At 41.2% G+C, this 21378-nt stretch overlaps 1 protein-coding gene across 2 annotated transcripts in view; it reads right to left on the bottom strand.

The window, feature by feature from the left end:
- Positions 1 to 8794: 8794 nt before the first annotated feature.
- LOC306786409 (anillin-like) overlaps positions 8795 to 21378 on the bottom strand; it is a 33776-nt gene continuing 21192 nt past the window's right edge. The window contains exons 10-23 of one of the 2 annotated variants that reach the window (XM_079297405.1): positions 19619 to 19748; positions 17501 to 17636; positions 15649 to 15819; positions 15382 to 15508; positions 15102 to 15150; positions 14693 to 14746; positions 14577 to 14609; positions 14478 to 14499; positions 14207 to 14316; positions 13558 to 13611; positions 12891 to 12977; positions 11970 to 12077; positions 11761 to 11894; positions 8795 to 11331 (exon numbers count right to left, since the gene is read on the bottom strand). In XM_079297405.1, the coding sequence (XP_079153531.1) occupies positions 11166 to 11331; positions 11761 to 11894; positions 11970 to 12077; positions 12891 to 12977; positions 13558 to 13611; positions 14207 to 14316; positions 14478 to 14499; positions 14577 to 14609; positions 14693 to 14746; positions 15102 to 15150; positions 15382 to 15508; positions 15649 to 15819; positions 17501 to 17636; positions 19619 to 19748 (1381 nt within the window). In that variant the 3' untranslated portion in view covers positions 8795 to 11165. Of the gene's footprint in view, positions 11332 to 11760; positions 11895 to 11969; positions 12078 to 12890; positions 12978 to 13463; positions 13612 to 14206; positions 14317 to 14477; positions 14500 to 14576; positions 14610 to 14692; positions 14747 to 15101; positions 15151 to 15381; positions 15509 to 15648; positions 15820 to 17500; positions 17637 to 19618; positions 19749 to 21378 lie in introns of those variants that run through there. The other variant, XM_079297406.1, reaches the window with a different exon arrangement.

Here is a 21378-nt window from a genome sequence, read left to right as displayed (position 1 = left end):
ATGCTTTGGCATGTCGGTTGAGCGTGGTAGAGACTTCCTTTAACCTTGCTCCTTTTTCAAAGTATGATTTCATTCCATCTGATTGTGTGTTTGAGAAAGCTTGGTGACCAGAGGCCTTAAATACCGCTAATATAGCAGCAACGGCTGCCATTTCTGTGTCCACCTCCAGTTTTTCCTTTTTCTTTCTCAGCAACTCCGATTGCTCCTCAAGCTCGTGCTTCTCCTTCAAGGCTGCAGCGCGAGTTTCAAGTGCTGCTCTCTCTGCCTCTATCTGAATCCGTACAGATGAAGAAGATTTGCTGGTTCTTGAACTGGTGTGACTTTTTCTGCTCAATTTGTCAATAGAAACTTTTGTTTCCACATTGGAAATGCTGTCACTGGGTTTGACTTCACTCTCAACAGCGTCATCATTTTCATCAGGTTTGGAAATGTCTGCATTAGACAACCACTTATTCACAGCATCAGTAAAATCATTAACACTCAACATTTTTGCTTTGAACCATATCTCATGTTTGTCCTTTTCTTCATGAGATAATATCTCTGACAGAGATTGATGTTGTTCCTTTGCTTCATTGCAAAGAGTTGTGTATTTATCAAAAGTGCATTGCACCTCTATTTTATATTCTCTGTCATGCATTAGGTCTTGAATTGTCCTTTTCAGGTCAGAAGCTTTGTTTAGTTTCGCCTTCCGAACCTTTTGTAACTTGTCCAGTTTATGCATTAATGCCTTATGTGTCAGTTTAATAGGACGTTTACTGACAGATTGTGTTTCCATTTCACCATTGGCCGTGCTGGGATCGACCTGTGTCCCAGCCATGGTTGACTCATTAACAATAGAACCTTGATTTTGTACATTTACACCTATATCAGAATCCATCATTTATTAAATACAATTCAAAATTAAACCACCCACAAAGCTCTTAGCTGGAACCAATGCATTGGATTTACACTCAGAAATAAAAGTGTGCACACAACTTTAAACATGGCCATGTTGGTAGTGCTACATACCTCTGTCCGTTCAGAGTGTCCATTGGTCCCAAATCGTAGCTTGGTGGTATTGATGATCAGTTGTCCAATCAGATTTCAAAGCAACCACAACTTTCCAGCGACGTCTATTCAATCCGCTGTTATTCACGTGATGTCCATCAGCTGTTGAATCCAGCGCTGTCCAGCGATGTCTAATCGATCCTCTGGTAATCCAGCGATGCTGATCAGCCTTGAATCCAGCGTGGTCAAATCATCAGCTGTTGAATCGCGCAATGTCGATCAGCTGTTCAATTTCAACGAACGACGATCCATACGAGCTCAAATGAAGCCAGTTTTTTACTTAATTGTAGTGACTTTAACAATATCCATTTTTATATATTAAGTCACGGTGGGGGCGAACGGGTGAACTTGTTCGGACGCGTGTCCCACAAACATTTCAATGTCCAATGCGCTGTCTTTCTTTAGATCCGTTGATCCTTTTATTTAAATACATATTGGCACCGTAACAGAATACCCAGTGAGCATTTTTTGGTTCAAAAGACATTTAAAAGACGTCTATGCCCAACATTGAAAAAACGTTCAAAAGTGAAAGTTTTTTCGCCGACTATTTGTAGACGCTTAGACCAGATTTAAACGTGATTTGCAATACTATCATTTTTCGTCCTCTCTAGTGTACGCCAAATTCCATTCCTTTATATCTCGAGAGATGCGTGACAGCCATTTCTCGCGACGTCGCTTGGATAGCTCCTTCGTGTCATGTCCTTGATGTGTAATGACCGCTGGCAAACGAAAGAATGATTTCTTGTCTCTATAAGCTCTGCTGCCACAACCAAAGACAGCACAAAAGTTCACCACCGATAGGTTATGCGACTCAGCCGTGCATGCCAGTGGCTTTGTGTGTACTCCAACATGGCCGACAGCTAAACTGTGACGTCACACGAGACCACTCTATAGTGCATTAACGTGATTAACCAAAGATTTAACTTGCTGCTAGGACCACTGATTCACCAAACCTGCTTGCTTGCAGTCTGTGTTCCACCACAGTCACCGACGCTGCTCTCATGATTCATTTTTTTCTGAAGATAGATTTGATTTTGTAGCGAGTAACGAAGGTTTCAGGGGAAATGTATCGGAGTAAAAGTATCAGTTTTCTTTGCAAAATGTAGTGAAGTAAAAGTAAAAGTCAACAGAAATATAAGTAGTAAAGTAAAGTACAGATACCCAAAAAAACTACTTAAGTACAGTAACGAAGTATTTCTTCGTTACACCACTGGTCTCAGCAATCGAGAAAAACTGTAAAATGTGATCAACTTGGAGTGTGCTTAGAGAAGAGAGAGAAGTGGAATGTATAATGAGAGTTTGTTGGACAAAAAATACTGCTGTCTCTGTTTCTCTGTCTCCCACACAATCTGAGTTGTAAAAGGTGTAGATTGCACATGTGTTCTGGTACGAGGACCAGGAATGGTGTGAAAGGACATGTCTGACTGGCAGCAAGTCAGACTCAATTCACTGACTTCAAAAACACCGATGATCCTGGCAGCAGAGCTGGTTACACCCACTGAGACAGCGGCTGCATTAACCCCCCTTCCCCCAAACAACTCCACAACCCCCAACCGGAAAGCACAAAGGCACTGGCAAGCTGAGCGGTGTCATGGACAGTTCTCTTCACCACCCACACGAGAACGAGCTACATGAACAGTCACTGCACTCACAGACTCAACTGAACTTTTTGACAGTGATACACACTTACATGAGTGAAAAGCAAATTCCCCACCATTGGACGACGAAGAAACACCCAGAACGATGTGACCTTAGAGGCACAATGTGTTGTCTACTGTTTTTTAGCATGTCATTTGTAACACCTATTCTGCTTACACATCATGATGACACCTATGTGTAAAGAATAATCCTTTTCCCTCAACAGCTTGTACTTACTTTAGTAATGCTACACGAGAACTGTTAAAAATGCTTTAAAATGTTTTAGAAATATACAGAGCAACCAGTTATGAGTGGATGATGCATTGATGGATACAACTGTTTGATGTACTCACTCTGAAGAGTGAGTAAAGGGGGAATTGTGAGGGTTTTAAGTTTTATTTCATGCATTCAGTGTCTGTGAGATGGGGTCTGAGGAATGTGCTGGAGTGGGGGTTGTGTGAAAGTGGCAGGGAGAGGTGTGAAGTTTAGGACAATGGGGCATAGGCCCAGGTGGGGCTTGTTGGACTTCAGCCAATCAGTGAGCTGATCGATGAGCTGAGGAATGCAACTTTGAGGGGACAAAGGGTTTGAAACTCTGGGGGGTTTTCAGATCTTCTGCTGGCCACCGAGGAGGCAGACCAGCCTTCTGGGTGGCTCGGATTGGATCTCACATTTGATTTCATACATAGGTTTGTTTTGTTAATAATTGTGTGATTCGGTTTGTAACTGTTTGTATCTGTTTTTATGCTTCTTGGATAATAAATCCATTTGATTTTTACTTTAACCTGCTGTTGTTTTGGAGGTTGTAAGAAATTTTAGCAAAAAACGGTAGTTAGTAGATATAATAAAAGTGTTTAATAATTCATAATTAATAATTCATAATTAGTCATAATCATAAGGGTTTTGGGAATGCATAAATAAGATAAACATAAAGTGATGTAGGAATAGTAGCTAAAAGACATGAAGCTTCTGCCAAGTTGCAGAAGGTTAACTTTCACACTGAAGGATTATTATAGACGGGATTAAACAATAACTGACAATCATTGAATGTGTTAGAAACTCAGGGCAAGAGAGTCATGGAGACAGGCGTTGCAGTGCGTAGAGAAGTTAGCCAATAGCAATTGAGATAGACGGAAGGGGAGGAGTCGCGAACGAATGTGTGGGAGGTTTGAATTAAAGTCTTTTTCTCTCTCCCGTGAATGCTCGCAGAGGACAGACGTGTTTTATACCTGAGGAGCTGAGTAGAGTTTTTTGCAAATGGGGTTTTATTGTTTTAATATTTCATAGGAGTATGTACTCCAATGTTTAACTGTAATCGTACTTGCATCAGTGGAATTAAATGCCTTATAATTGTAAATCAGTTTCGGTAACGTTTTTAGCGCCGTGTGACTGAAAAGATATCAGTCCACGTGTGCTGGCCTGCTCCACTTTCATTGTGAGGAGATTTCTCCCTCCACAAATTTGGCACCCCAGATGGGACACTCTTACCGGCCTCGCTGTGTGTGCTGAAGGCAGCGTTGGTCAAGCAGACATCCTGGGCCCATAATATCGGTAGGCAGAGCCGTTTCATGAAATCTGTGAGGTAGCTTTAGGAAATTTAGGGGAGGTCTGTTTGGCTAAGCGTTGCTAACAGCTAGCTCTGTGTTGCCGGTGAGGACGTTCCACGGAGGAGGCCTCGTTCCACTGAGGTAAGCTACGATTTTCAGTCTGAAGTATACTAGCATGGTGAGCAGAGGGGACTAGTCCAGTGAATACTGAGATTCAGAGCGTTTGGTAAGCTGCGCGGACTGGGAGCGTTGAATCGATAAGCGTTGATGGGCGGCAGCCCTGATGGGCCGAACTGCGTATTTTTTGCAGCAGGGCCGAGATCCTTCTTGTGGCACGCGTCAGTCTGTGTCACGCAGCGTCAGTCTGTGTCACGCAGCGTCAGTCTGTGTCACGCAGCGTCACTCAGCGTCCCTCTCTGTCACTCAGCGTCACTCTCTGTCAGTTCAGCGGAAAGATTCAGCTGTGGCACGCGAGCATAGTTCGGCAATTGTCAAGAAGCTGCGGAGCTGAGGGGGCGGAGCCACATTTCCTGAGACATTTCCTGAGAACACCCGTTGTTGTTACGACAGATCAGCTTCCATAAATCAGTTTTATGATTTTAGTTGAGTCACCGGAGCCCCCTGTTCTCTGTATGCATCCTTAGAGTAAGTACGTTGTACTTTTTTGTTTCTCATTCATTTTATTTCAGTATGATTTTGCTGCTTTTGCAACAAAATGGAACATAATACACTTTCCAAATTATTACTTTTATAGTCACTTACAACAATCGGCTAAAATAATGAAAATAAATCATCCGTTTTAGAATCATTTAAAAGTATATATTAAAATTAAGACATAAAATGTCCAATCCAAAAATACATGTTTGAAAATATCTTCACTCTTCCTCTGCTTATATGTATATGTATGTCAGTAGGACATATGTTAACTGTTAACAGTTTACAGCATACTTAAATAAATATAAATAAATACAAAACACACACACACTTTGTACACACACTGCAGCAATTATTTTGCAGGAATATGAGCATATTTTCCCCCTCTGGCAAAATACAACACGTCTCATGCCTTATTTTATTTTACCAGTTGGTGGCGGTAATGCGCCAATTTGTTTGCCAACCGCCAGTACACCAAAAGGGAGGAGAAGAAGAAGCTTTCGCGTGCCTGTGTTGTTGTGCTCATGAGCGACAGCGCTACGTACCCCGTTGTAATAATACTATGAGTGAGGAGCGGAGGACCCAGTCCTGCTGCCAGGACGGAGTCATCAGAGTAGTGTAAAAAAAGTATTTCAATCGGCGCAGGGTGACAGAGGGTTACGCAGAGTGACAGAGCGTGAAGCAGGGTGACGGAGCGGGACGCAGGGTGACGGAGCGTGACGGAGCGTGACGCAGGGTGACGGAGCGTGACGCAGAGTGACGGAGCGTGACGGAGCGTGACGCAGGGTGACGGAGCGTGACGCAGGGTGACGGAGCGGGACGGAGCGTGACGCAGGGTGACGGAGCGTGACGCAGAGTGACGGAGCGTGACGCAGGGTGACGGAGCGTGACGCAGAGTGACGGAGCGTGACGCAGGGTGACGGAGCGTGACGCAGGGTGACAGAGCGTGACGCAGGGTGACAGATATTTGATGTTGATGGTTAATTTGCAACCAAGTTGTATACATCATGTATTTACTTGTTATTTGTATGTAATAGAAAAGTGAGCATGTGTAGTTCATGAAGCAATGAATAATGACAATTGAAAAATATAGAGAGATGTTTGGTTCATTCTTTTCAAACACTAAGCCTAATTTACCTGAGTCATTGATTTAATTGTCACACTTAAATCCTGAATTGACTGGTGAAACAGAAGAAGTTAAAGGCCAAGATGAGAGGATATAATGTTGGTCAAATACTGTGGTCCAAATTCAATTTATTCAGTTGTAGTGGCATTGAGATATAGAAAGTTTGACTCTAGAATATTCAAACAATTCCGAATCTCACAATACAAGAGCAAAAACAAGATGAATGTGTTCTCCTTTCTTTGTTGCTGTCATGTTAACTGTCTTGTGACCGCTAAGATTGATCTCTGGAGCTGTAGGTGGATGCAGACTGTCAGAAGTGTTACTATTTTGAAAATGTATCACTGATTGTGTTACTATGGTAACTGAAGCAAGGTCCACTGGAGGCTGTTTAATAATAGAGTGCAGTGATGAGATTAACGTGTTATACATTCATAATATCAGCAATTTCCTGCCACGTTTTTAATATTTTGTGATCCTATATTGAACGTAATTTTCTTTTCTTTCTCGGAACTGAATCACGCTGCAAGAAATCGGTCCATTTTGTAGCCTCAGATGGCTTAATTGTTGCTGAAAGAGCACTCTTCTAACGTGCATTTATTAACATAGCTGTATAGTAGTAGTGTGATGGCAATAACATAACGAAAATAATGATGTGGCCTGCTGTACATGTGGTAAGTAGTAGCCTATGTAACGTAGCCTATAAAACAATCAATACATATGGTAACATATACTAACAATGATAATAATATACTGTGTTGTCAAACTTGTATTCAACTTGTTTATCTGCTTTTTATATGTTGTGCTATATATTGTGATGACTTCCATAACAGTTCAACTACGTTTATTTAACACAAGTAGGAAATGGCATTTAACACACAAGCTGAAACTCCTCCCCTGTGCCAAGCCTGTCATACTATAGGGGACCCAAACATTTGTCCCTTCTTTGCTCATGGAAACTAATCACTTTCCTGAAATGAACCATCCACCTTGTAGCCCTTATCTAAAAACTCCTCACAAAACATGTCGTAATCACTCTCATATTTGAATGCAAACACAAAGACACTTCGTGGTGAGTCTTCGTCTTCTTCTTCATCCATGTTCATATTTTGAAGGTCGTCTAGCGCTTTCAGCTGGTTGTCTTTGTCCATATTTGTCACTTCTGGCAAAGTGACTGTTCCCTTGAACACCTTGGTCTGGCACCACTTGGCTGCCAACAAAGTGTGTTCCAGTCGTCTGAATTTGCCATCATTCTGCATTTGAAGAAAAGGAGCATTATAAAAAAACACCATTCATTTTAAGTACATTTCATTTTTAAGTCACTTTGACTGTAAAATATGAAACAATAACTAAATAGCACATTTAATTTCAACAATAAAGAAGTGATACATTGTAATGCAACATCAGCACAGTAATACTTTTTCCAAACGTTGACAGTGATGTGCACATAATGCTTGTGTACCCGACTGGAGGTCCGTGAGCACCATGTATGTTGTGTCAAACCAAACAAACGTTGGATCGGGTGGCTGTTATAGGAGACAATAACCAAACTTTTCTGTAATGATGGTGGGGGATCATAAGCAGGATTTTACTGGAGCGTGAATAATGTAGTGGAACCCCAATTTGGAATTCGCCATCCAATTAGGGTGGAAAATGTTGCTGTTGTGTTCTTATATTGCAGGAGGGAGACGTAATGCTAAACCCTTTGTTTAACTGTGTAATGATATGTTCAGACATGCTATATCAGACTTGCACAATACAAGAACCAGCACATGCAGAGGATTTACTGCAAAACATGTTATTTTAAACCAATCCTCAGAGCACATGTACACCAGAAGGATCATGGATACTTCAGAGAAAATCATACACTAAAAGTAAACGTTTCAACAGAACACCTAACCAAATGCTATCATCATGTGTAATCAGTTAATTCAGAAAAACGTACAGCCAAAGCAGAGAGCAGGAGTGCACATAGCGGAAGAGTGAGCAACACCCTGTCGCTGAAATTGTGGAACCCGGATGTGTAGTCTTGGAAACGGACATGATTTCCGCAGACAGGGCACTTCTTTATAGCAACAGAGACGCCTTAAATTTGAGCAAAAGGACAAAAAAATGTTAAGCAAGTAAGGGAGTACGCAAACAGAAAACACCAATATAGTTTCCCTGTAAAATGTGAGAGTAATAGATCATGTAATTACCTTTTTGAATGAAGCTATAGCCATAAACGGTGGCTTGTGTTGTTATCGTTTCCTCTGTCAGACCTGGGGATGTTGGTCCAGGACAATATGGACAATTGAGCTCACTTCGAATGAAGCACGCCGGTGGTGGCTTTTCTTTGGTGCGCAGTTCAATGGGGATGTTATGTAATGCAGGTATCTTCTTTGCTTTGGCCAAGTACTCAGTCATAACGCGGACGTTTTGGTCATTGACATTGAATGATGTACATGGCAGTTCTGGGTCAAGGAGCTCACTTTCCATGTCTTCAATTTCCTCTGGGTGGATATCACAGTTACTGAGAACATTGTGAGATTCGGAATTGTTTGAATATTCTAGAGTCAAACTTTCTATATCTCAATGCCAATACAACTGAATAAATTGAATTTGGACCACAGTATTTGACCAACATTATATCCTCTCATCTTGGCCTTTAACTTCTTCTGTTTCACCAGTCAATTCAGGATTTAAGTGTGACAATTAAATCAATGACTCAGGTAAATTAGGCTTAGTGTTTGAAAAGAATGAACCAAACATCTCTCTATATTTTTCAATTGTCATTATTTATTGCTTCATGAACTACACATGCTCACTTTTCTATTACATACAAATAACAAGTAAATACATGATGTATACAACTTGGTACCATCTTATGTATGAAAAACTCCTGCCTGGATTGGTCAAGTTCATAAACATATTTTGTAGCCATTTCAATCAATTTATTGTCTCCAAGTGCATAGAAAGAGTTCACATGAATAACATTTATGACAGACTGACAGGTGGAAATACATGTGAAAGAACAGCGACATCAGGCAGAACAGACTACATTCATTATTTTATCTCATCTGCTGTATTACACACATGGGTTTAAATACGTAATTATATGTGCAGTAATACAAATCATGTACCTGGGAATGTGAGGGAACACCGCGAGGCACTGGGAGGTAGAACCCCCAAGTGATGTGTTGTACTGGCATTTTAACTGGTTACTTCTTTAGTAAAAAAAGACACCAAGTGTAGTTCAATTGCATTATATAGAAACGGCAGCCAAAAATCAGCCTGCTTCCACCTAGACTGGATCGACTGGGCCCATGGTCCAAACCTTATCATTTCACCCAACAGAATCTGAATGACTACGAAAGGCTCCAACGAGCTAGCATTCCTTCTATATTCCAATAACTCGTAGCGTTTTACTATTTCAAATATATTCTCATCCTACATTAGTTTAGTAGAGTTACAGATATCCTTCAATATGTATTAGTGCAGGGATTCCCAAAGTGGGGTGCGCGCACCCCTGGGGGTGCGCGAGCTGCCTCTAGGGGGTGCGCGAGAGGAAAAGTGTAATGGCGGTCTGATGGTGTAATAATATTAAATATAAAAAAAAAATGTAATTTTAATTTAAAAACTGTCAGGTGGGACATCTGAAGCTATCAGTCGTAAAAGAGGAGAGGGACAGAGAGAGAGAGAGGAATCGGAGGCGAGGGGAACGGAGAGGTGCGTTATTGGGGAGAGACCGGGAGAAGAAATCGAGCCAGAGTCAGGAAGATGAGACGGCGCAGACTGGGAAAAAAAGATGAAATATGATGAAAAGTATCTGTGTCTGGGCTTCACTTGTATTGGCAACGCAGATTCCCCAAAGCCACAGTGCGTGGTGTGCAGTGAGGTTCTGGCTAACAGTCTGAAGCTCTTATTTACGTCGCCACCTGAACACCAAGCATGCCAGTGCAAGTCAAAAGCCCCTTATATTTTAATATCGAAATTGGAGGAGTTACAAAACAGCCAAAAACAACTGCAGTCTCATTCATGTGTTGGTCTATAAATGACGCACTACGGGCTTCATATCTGGGTACAGAATAGCGAGAAAGGGGCTACCGCACACAATCACTGAAGACGTGAGCTTGCCAGCTGCCAGAGAGATGGGAATGTATGATTGGGGGGAAAGAAGTAAAAAAGTTGGACATGATCCCGGTGTCCAACAACACTGTGTCGCGCCGCATCGATGCTTTGTCCGAAGACATCCTGGCTACATTAGTCCGTCATTAATTGTAAATGAAATGTGATAATCTGCCTCTGAGCCTGTGCGTGTGTCCTCGCATCCTGATTGCTCTTTAAAAGTGACGCCTTGTGTCACTGAAAGTTATTGAAACTTTGTTGCAGTGTTTCAGGACGTTTTCACACCTTCAGTTCGTTTGCTTTGTTCTGATTCAGGGATTAATATGATACAATGTTGCAGTTGCTCCTTTGTTCGGTTCGTGTTCACACTGCAACATTTAATAGCGGACTAAATCTTGTAAACAAATGCCACGCGCGAGCAAACTGTTCTCTCATTGGTCCGATTGTTATGCGGCTATGAAGGCTTAAAAGGCTCTGTTGCTTCTTTTTTTTTTTTTTGTTATTAAGGGCGGGGTGCGCGAACCCGGTCGGGATGTAGAAGGGGGTGCGCGGCCTAAAAAGTTTGGGAACCGCTGTATTAGTGTATCAATATAAATTTGTTAATCCTTCCGGTTTAAATGATACAAAAACACAATACGATTCTAAATACATGTGTAAATTATCTCAAAAATATAGAAGCTACAAGAAGTTTCATTTTAGCTTCTGAACGTGACCCAAATAAATTGCCAACAAAGGCTAAAGCAGCCGATTGCCACGAAAAGTCAAAATAAAACTAACTCTGCAAATAAAAGAAAAAAACAAACAACGGTACAGATTAAAAAAAGAAATAAACAATATGAAAATCAAATAGATACCTCCCAAAAAATAAAAATTTATATTTCAACCGTGAAACAGCCGTTAAAGAAGAAGCTCACCTCAGATAAAGAATCTAAACCCTGATGGCCGCTCGTCTACCTGCCACATAAAAGCTGCTTCCACTGTGTTTTTCATAAACACCAGGCAGCTATAAGAAAGCACATGCGAGTGAGTTTGCTGGCTTAGTGATGTAGTTACAGAATGCTCTCCCTCAGGTTCCCACTGCTGGACGGGTTCGACTGCTGACTCTCAGTTTGTGCTGCTGATCTTTGGTTCCACGTGTTAAAGTCCAACAGCGCTTGATTGAGTTTCTCCATCCAGTCCAGTCTCTCCTGTTTGGTGTCGGCAGAAAACCAACGCCTGAACAAGAACAACAACCATCAGCATTGTGAGAACCGTCAGAGAAGCCAGAGCTGCTCGTTATAGATGCTAGTGAGCCTGTATAGCAGGGTAAAATACATTGTCCTATTTTGGTAAACTCACTGTAAAATCAAAGACAACTGCCCTTTTCCTCCAAATTAGGTCTTTTTTAACAGTCATCATACTGTCAAAAGACATTTCTAGAAACAACCCAATCACCAATGTCACAGAAGGCATTTCCCCATCAACCAACAAAAGTCAAACACACTGACTGACATCCAGAAAACCAACATGCTTCCTGCACACAAAAGTGGCAATTTTTATATATACACACATATACATAGACGCGCATGATTGTAACATTGATTACAATCCATATCTCCCCACAGATGTCATACTTCAGAGTGTTTGGTTTTTACTCGGTCTTACTTGGCGCTGGCGTCCTGCTGCTGTGGGACGTTGCTGACCAGCTCGAAGGTGAACGGTCGAGCACACGAGTCTCTCTTCACAGGCCTGACGCACCGACTGTGGGAGCTGGACAGAGAAATGCTGCCCTCTGCATCCTGGGACGTGAAAAACAGAAAATGAGAATTCATTGAAAAGTGACTCGCCGACTTAGTCTGCATGTCTGACTGTACCTTAGATTCTTTGTCGTTGGGGTGGTTCCAGTAGTACATGTTGCATCCCACCAGAACAAAATATCGCCGATGCCACACCCCGTATCCACTGATCAACTCAAACATAGTCTGGGAAAAGATCCAAAAAAAGAGTGTTTAATACAGTTTTCCAACATTTACGGAAAACGTCCATCTTGTTCGGTTTGATCGGTGTATAACTGTTGTACTCAGAATGTAGCTCCTGTCTTTGCTAAACTCTCATTGGAATGTAGTGCAAATCTGCTTCTAATGTCTGTTTTCAGATACTGACACTTGTTTTTAAACTTCTATGACAACTATCTCGGCCCGTTTACTTTGTGAATCTTGAATTTTTGAAGTCAGTACGACACTAAATTGCTTGTTAGCCAGACGAGACTAGCAGAGTCACATTGTGGTTTGACATCTGTCATGTCTGCAGACCACCTGAAGCTAAACCGTGACAAGAATGAGCTGCTCTTCCTTCCAGGAGAGACTATACTCCCGTCCAGTCAGTGACTCAGGCGCATCCTACTTCCAGAACGTGGTCAAACCATACATCCCAGCCCGTCCACTACGTTCTGCTAATGTCAAATGACTTAACCGTTACCAAACTACCGCTCTACAAAATGTTTGCTGTCTTGGCTCCCCAATGGTGGAACAAACTCCTCATCTACATCAGAAACTCCACACATCTTCCATCGCAGACTGCACATGGCCCATAGAATATTATCTATTGTCTTTAAATGGAACACTTAATGTAGACATGCGTATTTGACTCTTCTTCTTGGGGTTGTACCCACATATTTGAATGCACTTTTTTTAAGTAGCTTTGGATAAAAGTGTTTGCTCAACAAATGTAATGTAAAGATGTAATTGTGATGTGGTCAGACAGTTGTGGAAAATAAGCAACATCACATTACTAACCAGGAAACCGTGGTGCTGGACATCAGAGTGACTTTCGCTGTCCAGTTGCAGGTAGATGTTGCCCTCTAGAGGCGAGAGGAAAGGCACCTGCGGTCCGGGGAAGAGACGGGGAGACACGCTGTTAAACTGGTACGATGTGGAAGACATGCAGAAAACTGTCTTGAAGAATTTCATTCCAACATGATCCTCATTTATTTTTGTTAAGAAAAGCAACCTGAAATTAACCTTTGACTATCAAGATATTTCATTTATAACCGTTGGACACATTGACTAATGATGATTGATTATAAGAGTAGTTTCTATGCTGCTTGTTTCCTCCTGGATATCAAGATGAAATGATGCAAGCCTTTAGCAGAGAAACATGTACAGAGAACAAATACAAATACATTCCACTATGAATACACATCAAGGGTTTGTGCACCAGGAAGTAAGTATCCCTTGAAGCACTGACACACTGTTTTTTCACATGTACTGACTTTTGGAGTCAATATAATAGATATTGCCTTTGACTTTTCAGATCAAATGGGAAAGAGTTTGACCTAATCAAACAGAAAACCATGCACAAACAAATACCATCAAGACTGAGGCGGCGGTTAAATTGTACGGTCAGAGACTAGGTTAGTTTTTGCAAAGGGAAACGGTGAAGGGCTGGCAGCGTTGTGAAAACCTTTTCCTGAAATTCATCTCCCAGCAGCCTCCTGATTTTGCCCTCAAGTTTCATCTGAGAGGAGGAAGAAAGAGAGAAGGGGGGAGGGAGGCAGACATATTACATGACCAGTGAGCTCACCCATGTGTGGAAACCTCCAACAGAATAATAAAAGCACCCAATGGGTGAATAGTGGCGCCTGTAGCACTGTGCTTCTTCTCTGATTGGTCAGTGCTGGAGGTCAGAAATGAAACGCAGAGAGGTGCTAACCCTGGTGACTGTGGGTGTGTGAAATGGGCCATGCTTCTCCCCTCTGAATGCTTCAATTCAATTAACAATCACCACAAGAAAATATTTACTGTCTGCACTTACAAAACAATCCATCAAACTACATGAAATATTATTGTTTACTTGCCAAACTGACAAAGATATCCAAGTTGATGTAGCTTGGGCTTGTTTCATAGAACTGAAAAGTCTCGAGCAGAATCTATCGGTATCAATCTATTGGTTGGTTCATTTTTAACCATCAAAATGATCCGACTGACCAACACACCGAGGGACACATTTCAGCAGCAGACACTGTCTCCTGGGGCAGAGTAAGGTGGATGTATATTTACCTTTAATAAAAACAGAGTGCATCCCATCTCAAACACATGTTGGCGGTATGTACCTTATCCAGAGGGAACTTGCTGTGTCCCAGCGAGGACAAGGTGATCTTGTGGGAGCCCACCAGAAAAAAGTTGCTGGAGCGACGAGTGTTGAGAGCAGGAGGAGCAGCAGCTGAAGGACAGAGAAGCTCATGAAGACTCATATCAAACTGAAATAGTCAGTCAGTAATATGCATGACTTGCAGTAGAGTTGCCCCCATATAAAATTCACATTATATTTTTCGTATACCGAATGTACAACAATAAATACTGTCCAAAATAAACTCAACTTACATGTCAGACTGTTACTGGATCTCTGTTGAAAACAAAAGAAAAGGTTTGGGTGAAATGTGAAAAACAGCAACACACACTATAATATCTAGGCATACTCACTGTGATAGTGTTCAGAAGCTTTCTTGGTGTGACCTGAATGTGTGAGGACAACATAACGGACTTAGATTGTCATTGATAATTGCACACCTGGCTCATTGTTGGGCTCACTGACTCACCCGTGACTTGGTGGTGGCCCGGTCCACGCTGCAGTTACTACCTGATGTGTGGGACTAGGAGGCACAAAGACCGGCACATTAACAACCAAACAACTTGTTAAGATAACTAGCACGCTAACAGTACACCAAAACAAACAATTCTCTTCAGCAACATAACCAAAGCAACCAACGATGCAGACATCTCTGTCTAACACCGATAGCCTAATAGAATGTCAGTTGATGACTATTTAACATGCTGTCATAGTCCCCCGTCAGTGTTATGGAACGTTTTATAAATAAAATAGGAAACTTGTAAATGTGAATCTACAAAGGGGAACACACTTCTGGAGCCGCTATTGTATTATTTCAGCTAATATTTTATGAATATATAACAGGGCTGCCCATCAAGATGTCATATGTTCTGTCTCACCAGGCTGTAGACCTCCACATCAATGTCAAAGGATGAGCGGATATCTTTCCTGAAATACCAAGAACACACACACACACACACACACACACACACACACACACACACACACACACACACACACACACACACACACACACCTTAAGTTGTCTGAATGTGACCATTTGTCAAATCAGAAAAAGACAGTAAGTAAGATGTAAATTGACTCGACTTAAATGCAGAAAATTGGTGCCAGGAGCAGTGTATGAGATGTGTCAAATGAAGTAACCACAAAGCAGCTTACAGAGTGACAGAAGTCGGGAAGGAGATGGTGTCTCCATTCTGAGCATCAGCAGCCGTGGCCAGCGGGGTGGCGACGATGTTGCAGGGCCCGTAGCGGATCAGCACGAAAAAGTAGTGACTTGGCCGGCCTACATTGTTACATAAAAAATTCAGTAATTTCAATGTAGATGTCAACCACTATTATTAAATAAGCTCTGCTTTTTGAAATAGTTATTTTCTATTGTGCAAATGTATCAAAAACAATGTTAAATATGAGGCAGTGTGCTACCTGTGCGTTTGTGGGAGGAGCAGACAAATTCCACCTTGAGAGGCAGCTGGATCTTTGTGATGCTGACTGTCCCTCTGCAGGCCTGCTGGGAAACATATTCGCAGTCCTCTCCTGACTCTGAGTTCCTCTCCTCTCTCACAACCTCTGCCAGCAGCGCCGAGCGTTTCTCACCTGAGAGAGCCAAGTAAACAACAAGAATTATAAGCAACAGAACGATAATAAAACTAGAATGCCTCCATCAACCAGTCAAGTTGCAGCATACATCCATGTCTGTCCAAAATGTCCTCACTTTATACTATTAGACATTTGTGTGAAATTGTCATAATAAGGATATGAATCTTGAGTTATGGCCAAAAAAAACAAACATGTTTTGTGAGGTCACAGTGACCTTTGACCACCAAAATGTTATTACCGTAGTTCACCCTCGAGTCCAAGTGGACGAATGTGTCAAAATTGAAGAAATTCCCTCCAAGCGTTCCTGAGATATACAGTGAAGGAAATAAGTATTTGATCACTTGCCAATTTTGTAAGTTTGCCCACTTACAAAGAAATGAACGGTTTATAATTGTAATGGTAAGTTGATTTTAACAGTGAGAGACAGAATATCAAAAAAATAAATAAAAATCCAGAAAATCACATCATATAAAAGTTATAAATTGATTTGCATTTGATGATGTGAAATAAGTATTTGATCCCCTAGCAAAACATGACTCAGTACTTGGCGGAGAAACCGTTGTTGGCATCACAGAGGTCAGATGTTTCTTGTAGTTGGTCACCAGGTTTGGGGACATCTCAGGAGGGATTTTCTCTTTGCAGATCCTCTCCAAATCCTGAAGGTTTCGAGGCTGTCCAAGACCAAAGAGCAGTCGAAGGATGTCAGACCTGCACAAGGCTGGAATGGGCTATAAGACCAGCCAAACTTCTGGATTTCTTCTTGATATTTTGTCTCGCACCGTTATAATAAACCTACCATTACAATTATAGACTGTTCATTTCTTTGTAAGTGGGCAAAGTTACAAAATTGGCAAGGGATCAAATACTTATTTCCTTCACTGTATATATGACGGACGGATGACACAAATATATTGCCCCTGGCTAATTTAATACAAATTAAGAAAAAGTCTTTTTAGGCTTTGAATACAATTATTCAGGCTTTGGTAGTAGAGATGCAATTAATATTAAAACTAGGGTAGGCAATTTATTTTAGACGCCTTTTTGTTCTATTTATTGAAATTATCTTTATGTCCCGACAGCAATCAAATAAAAAAACAATAATCTGATATTTGTGTCTACCGAAGACTTGTAATAAACCCATCAAACGTTTCAATCGGCCCCCATGAAATGTTTGATACTTAGACACAACTGACAAATATGTGGAAAAAGACAAATGAGTATTGAAAACGTGTCAAAGTCAGAATCCATCAGCGGATTGGTGGTTGTTACCAACAATAGCCATGGTAGTTTACTTCAATTACTATAATGTTCGGTGTTTTATGTGAATGAGACTTGAGGACGTCTCTCACGGATTTGTCCCCCAGATGTAGTTCGGAAAGTGGCTTTGGAGGGAGGCCTGAAGGGAGGGGCTGAGATTTCCTTGATTGGATACCTTCAAATTCTAGCTTACCTTTGCCGGTTTCTCTTGCTTTCCCCAACTTTAAATTAACAGACAAATGTATGCATGCGTCTTGTTATTAATAGTTATTCTGTCCGTATTATTTTATCAACTGTACGTAAGATGTAAGGACATTTCGCTGTTGAGGCAGTCACTTCTAAAAGAACCCAATAGTCCGAACATAGTTTCTTCTCTGTTGCACACAAATACGGGACATCAAAAACAAACAAAACATCTTACAGGAGACCAAGAGTAGTTTTTCAGCTTCAGCCTCCTCCAGCGAGCCCCGTCCATGCTCCTCATCAGTACAGCAGCTTAGAGCCTGCAGGGTCTGGTTGATCACAGTCTGCAGCTTCCCTGCTTCTTCACTAAGGGCCTGGACAAACACAGGGCAACAGAAAGACTGTGGGTTATTCGCCTGTACTGGATTGAATTCAATCAAAACAAAGTGTCAGCAATTGACTGAATTAATAGTATTTTATAATACTTTTATGTACCGGTACATACTTTGATCTCATCCTGAATACAGATACACATAGATGGACTGCGTGAGGAGGAACCCACTCCCTATGTAGATATGAAGGGCTCATTCTAAGCTAACGCCAGACCTGCAAACTCATGAGGGGTGAAAAAGGTGACAAGCCTGAAACCCTGTCGGGGGGGTGCGCTCCAAGAATTTTATTTTAAATATGGGCTTTGAAATGTAGCCTTCTGGTGTACTCTGAGAAGAAAATTAAGTGATAAGACATTTACTTTAAAACAAACGTATTATTCAGTTATTAATCACTATTTCCAGCTCTATTATTATCAACCTTTATTTAGACACAATCCATTGAGACAGAGGTCTCACTTTCAAAGGTTTTGGTCAAATAAAAACAAAGATAGCAAGAGTAGCGAGAACCATCGCCTGTACAAATAAAGGGATTAGTTTTCATTGATAATATTACTATTAACTTCCACGGTTACTGTAAAGCGGTTGGAATTGTGGCCTATCTTCTATTTGCAATTAATATGCATTCAATCCAGTTAAATTATTTAAATGAAAATGATAATCTACTCTGGCTAAGGTAGTTTATCAAGAGTAAAATAATAGCTGTGATCTATGCACTCCTCTGCATTAACAACCTGCTGAAATGAAGGTACAGGCACCTTAACCCTCTCATTACTTCAGGGTTCTTGAGAGCAACGTGGGACTGTTGGTACACTGGCTGTGGTCATCACAGTGAACAGTGTGATGAGAGGACATGTGAGCCCTTGTTGCTGTAGTTCATCTCCTTGGGGCAGAGGCTGCAGTCATCATACCCTGCCTTATCAATGTATTTAAAACACTGCGACAGCAGGAAGCTGTACTCACGTCTGTTTAGACCTCCACCTTTATCCAGGCCCAGCTCCACTCATAGCTCAGCCCTGCATCAAGCTGCGCTACAGGCAGCTTGTTAAAATGCTCATGGTGGGTCCTCCATGTACAGGCGATTATCCTCCTCTCCCTGAAGCTCTTTGACCTCATCAGTATCTGGGCCTCATGTTTCGTGGTCATGAAAGTTATTCTGACCATGAAATCGCCTCATTCTACTTTGAGTTAAAACAAACAACCTGCAACCAGATGCGCCGGTGTTCCGGTTTAACGGAGTGACCGCGTGAACTGAACCAGAACACGGGGGGCTGCATGTTTCATCACGTTATGTTTTTTCCGTCTAAATCGCAATTATGACGAACGTTAACAGTCGACAAAGTTCCGCATACAGTGGCCGTTAACTTACACCAGCAAGTCTGAACGGTAACGGAACATAACGGAACTTAAACTGTGACGGAGGGAACTGAAGACGCTGTAGACATCTGAACGCTGATTAGCCAAGACTCGACACATCAAAGATGTTCGATAGCGAAGATCACGAAATCACCTTTTCTCCTCGTATGACTCCAATCTGAGAAACGCTGGCTGGCCAGTTGACCCCCCCCCGAAAAAAAACCCTCTACGGATCTACACGATTCACGTGGATGATATATTTTGATTCAAAACGGCGAATTTCGCCGAAAAGCAACAAGTTTGCAGGTATGTAACGCAAACACAGCAATTGTTAGTTTCAAGTCATTATAAACGAAAGATAGTTATACTACTACTGGATTACTATATTCCATTTTTGCAAAATCCTACACACTGGCCCTAACAAGTGACACGGGTTGCAAATAAACCGTGACTGGAAGCCATATAGGCAACACATCTCATGTTATTATAACCTTTATATTTTTGCATTTTCCCTGACAAATAAACTAATAAATGAAATACTCAGTGACGTGTGAAATGGGTTGATTAACAACAGTTAATGGGTTTATAATGCTGAAAACAGCGCTTCACACCGTGATTTTCTCCTTGGTGTTGACGGATGGTTGAGGTTGGAACTTCTCTGTAGCTCGTCCCTGAACCCCAGGAGTGACACTCTGAAAGGTGGGCAGCTTACTCTGTCTTTGTGTGCGGTACGCATCAATACTGAGAATCACAGAACAAACCAAAATCAAATCACAGACACATGACAGTACCAATCAACTACCCAGGCAAATGTAACAATATGGATTATCATTACTGCTCCTTCAAAAGAAAAGCTTAAGAAACAGTAACTAGAAAATGCATTTCCTGCTGAAAATGCGTTGGAATGCTGAAATTTGAAATTAATTGCAAAAACATTGCTGAAAATAGATATCCAATTTTTTTTTTTAATTGCAAAAAGCTTAATAATTCTAAAAGTTTAAAGATTCCAACTATGAAAAGTCATATCACCGCTCTCCTGAAAGAGCTGAACATTTTGATATTCTAATAGTTTCTGTGGCTTAAAAAAATTCATCAGTGGTGATATTTGTAGTAGTAGAAGTTGTAGTAGAAGTATTATTAGTAGAAGTATTAGTGATTAGAAGAAGTAGTAGAAGAAGAAGACGTAGTATCAGTAGTCATAGTAATAGCTGTAGTATTGGTCGTAGTACTTAATATAACAGTAGTAGTAGTAATGGCAGTAGAAGAAGTAGCAGTAGTAGTACTAGTAGCAGTCGTACCAATAGCTGTAGTAGTATTACTACTTTTAGTAGCATGAATAGCAGTAGTAGTAGCAGTTGTCGTATAAGTAATAGTGGTCGTAATAGCAGTCGTGGTAGTAATAATATTGATGGTAGCAGTAATAGCAGTAATAATAGTAGCAACAGCAAAAGTTATAGTAGTAGTAGTAATACTATATTAGCAGCAGCAGTAGTAGTTGTCGCAGTATGAGTAAGAGCATTCATTTTTTAACAAAAAAGCCTAATTTTGAGCTTGTTTAAATACAGTTAATCCATGGGGCTTTTATTTTGAAAGGGTGGGGCTGGGTGGGGGGGAGAGGAGACAATCATAAAGTTTGACACACATAAACAGAGGTTATTAAATGCCTGGCTTCATCACAAGCATTTCAGTTAGAATTCACTCTTTTATTTTGAAATGGTGTGTGTGTGTGTGTGTGTGTGTGGGGGGGGGGTTCCTCTAAAAGTCTCTAAGACCTGAATGACTGTATATGAGAGCGAGAGAGAGAGACTGATATCTCTGGCAAACTTTCTCATTTGGAGATTGTACTATGTTTTATCTTTTACAGCTTACATGACTATTGTCCTGCTCTGCCATGTCTTTCCTCGTCTCTCCCTCTTGTGTCGCGGTGTGTGTAAATGTCACTCGAATCAGAATACTCATATCTGATTGGCCGAGCTGCAACACGTACATCTCTAAATCATGTGTGTGCAGCTTTTATTTTAAAATGGGGTGTGTGTGTGTGTGGGGGGGTCCTCTAAAAGTCTCCAAGACCTGAATGACTATGAGAGAGAGAGAGTGACAGAGAGGAGTACATGTGTGTCTGAGTTTATCAACATCACTAATTAGCTTAATCAGAAACACCTGTGTCCTTGCAGCTTTTTCATGGAGATAAAACAGGGAAACACCTCTCAATCAAATCATCAAAACTCACATAACTGTACCTCCTTTTGCTCCGATATTAATAATTGAGAGGAAGGATGACTTGATAAACAGATCTTGTAAAAATTGTGTCTGTAGTGGGATTCCACAGTAATTTTTCTACGACAAGGACAAGATTAGCTACTTCTACATC

This window comes from Melanostigma gelatinosum (assembly GCF_949748355.1).
Source record: "Melanostigma gelatinosum genome assembly, contig: SUPER_1_unloc_2, whole genome shotgun sequence".
Taxonomy (NCBI): Eukaryota; Metazoa; Chordata; class Actinopteri; order Perciformes; family Zoarcidae; genus Melanostigma; species Melanostigma gelatinosum.
Note: the sequence above shows the minus strand (reverse complement) of the source record. Positions and strands in the feature narration are given on the sequence as shown.